This window comes from Salvelinus sp. IW2-2015, linkage group LG18, assembly GCF_002910315.2.
Source record: "Salvelinus sp. IW2-2015 linkage group LG18, ASM291031v2, whole genome shotgun sequence".
NCBI lineage: Eukaryota > Metazoa > Chordata > Actinopteri > Salmoniformes > Salmonidae > Salvelinus > Salvelinus sp. IW2-2015.
The window spans coordinates 12,396,861-12,403,625 of NC_036858.1; the positions used below are offsets into that span (position 1 = coordinate 12,396,861).

Below are 6,765 nucleotides of genomic sequence, written 5' to 3' on the forward strand. Positions count from 1 at the left end.
CAAGGCACTAAAGTAATACTGAAGAAAAAAAATTGTCCTGAATACAAAGTGTTATGTTTGAAGCAAATCCAATACAGCACATTACTGAGTACCACTCCCCATATACAGTGGGGAGAACAAGTATTTGATACACTGCCGATTTTGCAGGTTTTCCTACTTACAAAGCATGTAGAGGTCTGTAGTTTTTATCATAGGTACACTTCAACTGTGAGAGACGGAATCTAAAACAAACATCCAGAAAATCACATTGTATGATTTTTAAGTAATTAATTTGCATTTTATTGCATGACGTAAGTATTTGATCACCTACCAACCAGTAAGAATTCCGGCCTCTACAGACCTGTTAGTTTTTCTTTTAGAAGCCCTCCTGTTCTCCACTCATTACCTGTATTAACTGCACCTGTTTGAACTCGTTACCTGTATAAAAGACACCTTCCACACACTCAGTCAAACAGACTCCAACCTCTCCACAATGGCCAAGACCAGAGAGCTGTGTAAGGACATCAGGGATAAATGGTAGACCTGCACAAGGTGGGATGGGCTACAGGACAATAGGCAAGCAGCTTGGTGAGAAGGCAACAACTGTTGGCACAATTATTAGAAAATGGAAGAAGTTCAAGATGACGGTCAATCACCCTCGGTCTGGGGCTCCATGCAAGATCTCACCTCGTGGGGCATCAATGATCATGAGGAAGGTGAGGGATCAGCCCAGAACTACACGGCAGGACCTGGTCAATGACCTGAAGAGAGCTGGGACCACAGTCTCAAAGAAAACCATTAGTAACACACTACGCCGCCATGGATTAAAATCCTGCAGCGCACGCAAGGTCCCCCTGCTCAAGCCAGCGCATATCAGGCCCATCTGAAGTTTGCAAGGACTATTTGGATGATCCAGAGGAGGAATGGGAGAAGGTCATGTGGTCTGATGAGACAAAAATAGAGCTTTTTGGTCTAAACTCCACTCGCCATGTTTGGAGGAAGAAGAAGGATGAGTACAACCCCAAGAACACCATCCCAACCGTGAAGCATGGAGGTGGAAACATCATTCTTTGGGGATGCTTTTCTGCAAAGGGGACAGGACGACTGCACCGTATTGAGGGGAGGATGGATGGGGCCATGTATCGCGAGATCTTGGCCAACCACCTCCTTCCCTCAGTAAGAGCATTGAAGATGGGTCGTGGCTGGGTCTTCCAGCATGACAACGACCCGAAACACACAGCCAGGGCAACTAAGGAGTGGCTCCGTAAGAATGCATCTCAAGGTCCTGGAGTGGCCTAGCCAGTCTCCAGACCTGAACCCAATAGAAAATCTTTGGAGGGAGCTGAAAGTCCGTATTGCCTAGCGACAGCCCCGAAACCTGAAGGATCTGGAGAAGGTCTGTATGGAGGATTGGGGCAAAATCCCTGCTGCAGTGTGTGCAAACCTGGTCAAGAACTACAGGAAACGTATGATCTCTGTAATTGCAAACAAAGGTTTCTGTAGCAAATATTAAGTTCTGGTTTTCTGATGTATCAAATACTTATGTCATGCAATAAAATGCAAATTAATTACTTAAAAATCATACAATATGATTTTCTGGATTTTTGTTTTAGATTCCATCTCTCACAGTTGAAGTGTACCTATGATAAAAATTACAGACCTCTACATGCTTTGTAAGTAGGAAAACCTGCAAAATCGGCAGTGTATCAAATACTTGTTCTCCCCACTGTATGTATTTTTTGKCTCAGTCTGCTTTCCACCAGACACAGCAGGACAATAACCTAAAACACAAGGCCAAATCTGCACTGGAGTTGCTTACCAAGAAGACAGTGAATGTTCCTGAGTGGCCGAGTTACAGTTTTTACTTAAATCGACTTGAAAATCTATGACAAGACTTGAAAAATGTTGTCTAGCAATGATCAACAACCAATTTGACAGATYTTGAAATATTTCGAAAAGAATATTGGGCAAATCCAGGTGTGGAAAGCTCTTAGACTTACCCAGAAAGACTAACAGCTGTAATCGATGCCAAAGGTGCTTCTAGAAAGTATTGACTCAGGGGTGTGAATACTTATGAAAATTAGATATTTCTGTATTTAATTTTCAATAAATGAGTAAAAATGTCTAAAAACATGTTTTCACTTTATCATTATGAGGTATTGTGTGTAGATGGGTGAGAAAATAAATATATTTAAATCATTTGAATTCAGGCTGCAACACAACAAAACGTGCAATAAGTCAAGGGGTATGAATACTTTTTGAAAGTCTCAAAACCCAGGCAGTTTGTGTCATGTTCAGTGTAACTGCCGTTGAGTATAATTCTGATATATCATGGCTGCGTTAGACAGGCAGCCCAATTCTGATCTTTGTTTCACTAATTGGTATTTTGACCAATCAGATCAGCTCTGAAAAATATCTGGTGCAAAAAGATCCGATGTGATTGGTCAAAAGACCAATTAGCGGGAAAAAATATAAGACTTGGGATGCCTGTCTAAACCAGCCTATGAGAAACAAGGCCAGGCCACATAGTTTTGACTCTGCTGACCCCTATTGTTCTTTGATTCACACTGCGGTTAAAAGACACAAGCTGAGTCCACAGATACCACTTACTGGTCGGGTCTAGCTTCTCTACTCGATGAGAAAGGGAAATGAAAGGTTTTTCCATCTTGCATTCAAGTAGATTACATAGTTGTAATAACAAAGGCACATCTATGTTATTTTGAGAGTCCTACAAACTGTATATATTTAAAATAAGACAAAGGTTCACAAGACTGATTCTAAAACATTTATTTCCATGTCACAAAAACGCCTTTGCATACCCCTGTGCATATTCATGCRCACACGTTTCACTGCCAGTGAAAAGAAGATATTACTCAGTCTCACAATACCGATGGTATCAGACAGTGTGCAACATTCTTCATTCACTCTTAACGGAAGACCTTGCATAGTACTGTGTAGCAGGCTCTTTCCACCGGTGCAAAGGTTCAGTCGAGCAGAGATTAAATTATGAAAATGACGTAATCATGGATCTCATGTAGGTTATATTTTKCACACTAGATTCATAGAAACCACACATACCAAGTTACAGTATATTAAATTCAAGTTATTTGATCTGTATTGCACTTCATTTTAACTCACTGTTGTTCTGCATAAAATGGATCAAGATGAGTAAGACATTGCTGTAACGCCAACAGCAAAATACTTTGGTATATTCCAGCACATTTGAATGCCATTGGAAAATATCACTGTCCACACACAAGAATCCTGAAATACATTGGCTGGATGTGCCATCAATCTAAACATGCAGGAAGGCCTTATTGAAAACCATGGAGCCACAGTTATGACAGTGCCTATACAATATGCACTTCAGAGATTCTTTGTGTACATGCTCCAAATATCAGTCCCCCCTGTTGTTCATACATCCTCTGGAGTCTAGACCAATCAGTCTTGTTATGACTTCTTTACAGGTCTTGTCTCCAAGCAGTTCCTGTATGGAGTATTGACACAAATCTTTTCCGGCCACACTTTACATTAGAGAAAATAGTATTTCCTTTATGTTCATTTTAGGTGAATAACTTGTGTCTAAATAACAACAAAAATAAACAAAAAAAGACTCCAAGTGCATGAAATTGCAAACCTGTTACATGTAACCTAATAACATTACATTACACATGACTTTCCTTTGTATAAAGTAAGTAAGTAGCCTGGTCCAAGCCAGAACGGCCCATTGGGCAGGAGCCCATCTCCTGTATACGTAGCGTGAGCGTGATGCAGTTTGATCTACAAATACACCCCGTGGACAGGAACTAGCCTATCACAGGGCCTTMATTTGTGTTAATCCAATGAAAATAAGTATAAGTGTGGGCCAATTTCCTTTCCCCTCATTTCCCTGTCTTGTAATCGAAAAGGGAAAAAGTTGTTACTGCAGTTACCGTTATTGTAGTAATACCAACAATGCATTAACTGGCTGTCGTCATTGGCTTCAGCATCACCCCGGACAAGCTGCTGGAGAAGGCCTTCTTCATCCGCCTGTTCAGCCGCAAAGAGATTACCCTCCTGCAGCTCGCCAATGAGAAGTCGCTGCAGCAGAAGGGCATCACCGTCAAACAGAAGAGGTGAGTGAGGGCTAGAGAGACAGCATGAGCTCTATTGGGTCTAATTGAAATTGGAGAGTGCATTTACTTCCAGAGAAATGATTGGGGATCCTAATAAATCAAATCAAAATGTACTCAAATCCACTGTCTAATTGAATATATGACTTCTTTCAAATGAATCTAAAATTGCACCGTAACTGTCTTCAGTGTTTCCCCTGGGATTTGTTTCAGCAGTGGTGGCAAGGGTAGCGGGGGATGGATTTCTACTAGCATTAGCGCAATGACATGCTAGCTGTTCCCATAGACTTCCAGTCATTGAGTCAACGACTATCCATTTAAAAGTGTGTCTGGCAGAAATATATATTAAAACCAAAAATTACATCATTTTTTTGCAGCAGTGGCAACAATTTCCACTCCTGCTAAATGAATATAGGAGAAACACTGGTCTTGGTGCTCTGGTTGCTGCCCTGATATCCGATGCTCTTGTGTCCAATGCTGGACACCTTCCTGCTGGTGCTGCCCCTCACTGCCCCTCCCTTCATTCTGACGCTACTACTCCCACCCTCGGACATGGTCCTTCCTCTCCTTTTCTTCTCCTCCTCCTCCTCCTCCTCCATCCCCCTCTCCGCCTCCTCCTGCTGCAGGTTCCGGAGGTTCTGACAGTTGCATACCCGCTCCTCTGGCTGCTCCCCGGTGGGACGGAACCACTTCAATGAAGCGTAGACGAGCTCTACGAAACTGGACAAGGCAGATATCACTCCCACGGCGAAGTAGAAACAGAGGAAGACTGTCTTCTCCATGGGGCGTGACACGAAGCAGTCCACCGTGTAGGGGCATGGGAAGCGGCTGCATGGGAACTGGGCCTCAACCCGGAAGCCGTACAGCCACCACTGACCTATCAGAAATCCCACTTCTGTCACCAAACGGAAGGCCACATTTATAACATAGAGTTGTCGGAGGTGGCGCTCTTCCCTGGCGGGGTTGCTAATCAGCTGGCTGAACCTTGGCTGGCTTAACTGCATGGTCCTCTTGTTGTGGTGGTGCATGGCGTACATGAGGAAAATGAGGGATGGCGTGGAGATGAGGACTATGTGGAACACCCAGAAGCGGTACTGGGAGATGGGGAAGGCATCATCGTAACACACCTGCTTGCAGCCCGGCTGCAGTGTGTTACAGGCAAACTCCCCCTGCTCGTCTTCGAACAAGTCGCCGGCGACAGTGCCCAGGATGAGGATGCGGAAGACCAGCATGAGCAGCAGCCAGAAGCGGCCCAGCATAGGGGAGTGGACCTGGAGGGCATCGAAGAGGCCGCTGAGGAAGCTCCACTCACCCATGATGCGAGGACTCGGCCTGGGCTATTCTTCCTGGCTCTCTWGGGGTCTCTGGAGGTCTAGTGGAACTTATATTCAGTCCATTTTCAGAAATAGTTATCCCTCATGAGTWACTGGCACACAGGTTTGTCAAGTCAAAATGCCAAGTCTGCTCACAAGCCCTTCCTTAAGAAGTACTAAAATGGATGATAAAATCTTAACAGGGTGATTTACAGATCAAAGGCTAATTCCATGGACGTGTCCTTCACATGACCTGAAACAAGACAGATCAAATATTTGATTGTTTAACATGCTGATTTTTTAAATAAAGATAGCTATTCCAATATATTTCCTCATCCACATTACATTTAATTAATTAACACAAGCAAATACCTGTATTAGATGAGAAGTTGCTTCAACTCCTTTTAAGCTTCCTTAGGCTATTAACCAATTCAGTGAAAACCCCTGCTCCTTTCGTGATCTTAAATGACATTGAAGAACAGAGGTTTTGATTAGTTAAGAAGCACATAGGCAAAACAATATARGTATATTATTGAATGTAGTTAATATTACATACAAAACGACCCACACAAATATTTAACTTGCTCACATAGAGGTTAAACATACTCAGAGAACATACCAAACTTTTCAACCATATACATGGTAGATCGTCATAATAAGCCGATTCCTGTACAAGCCTGGTAGAAGTACTCTTTAGCCTCTGGCATACACACTCTGGGTGCCTTGTTTATGTGGGCAGGTGCCTTCTTTGATTTGGTACTTCTGCCTGAGGCAGCCTTGAATCAATGGGTAGCAGTCAATGAGTCATCAAAATATTGCCAGTCAATAAAAAAAAAACTAAGATCCGTAGAAAAACCTTTAAACATTAGGCATTATATCATCCATCTATTAAAGGTGCAATGACAAAAAAAATGGAGCCAACCTGTGTTGTGTGCTTCTCCTAGCAAGCCGACTATTACCACAGTCTAACTCCACGTTAGACAGTGATAATGGTTGGCTTTTAGTAGTCCGCTTGCTAGGGCGTCAACGAGGAAGGAAATTCCTGTCATGTCCTATCTGGGATATCAAAGTACACAAACATAATTAATGTTTACTCATGAGTACATACTCTTGACTGATGACGGCTTTTCCTAATGGCAGGAAGAGTCAGCACTTCCCAATCGGCCTGAGCAGTTCACAAGGGAGAACACAGGAACACCCCAGCATCAATACACCACCTACTGGGTAAAAACTGGTTGAATCAATGTTGTTACCACGTAATTTCAACCAAAATATATAATGTGATKAAGTTGATGGAAAACTGATTGGATTTGAAAAAAGTTAACATAAGGGAATTTCATATTTTTTCCTCCAAATTTTAA

The 6,765-nt window shown here is 42.7% G+C and overlaps 1 protein-coding gene across 1 annotated transcript; it reads right to left on the reverse strand.

Annotated features, from left to right (window-relative positions):
- Window positions 1–2,751: 2,751 nt before the first annotated feature.
- Window positions 2,752–6,494, reverse strand: LOC111977403 (gap junction delta-3 protein). The gene is made up of 4 exons (XM_024006805.2): window positions 6,327–6,494; window positions 6,024–6,180; window positions 5,777–5,864; window positions 2,752–5,657 (listed from the first exon to the last, which is right to left on the reverse strand). Exon 4 carries the CDS (start codon window positions 5,405–5,407, stop codon window positions 4,493–4,495), a length of 915 nt encoding a protein of 304 aa, XP_023862573.1. The 5' UTR covers window positions 5,408–5,657; window positions 5,777–5,864; window positions 6,024–6,180; window positions 6,327–6,494; the 3' UTR covers window positions 2,752–4,492.
- Between the last annotated feature and the right edge of the window lie 271 nt (window positions 6,495–6,765).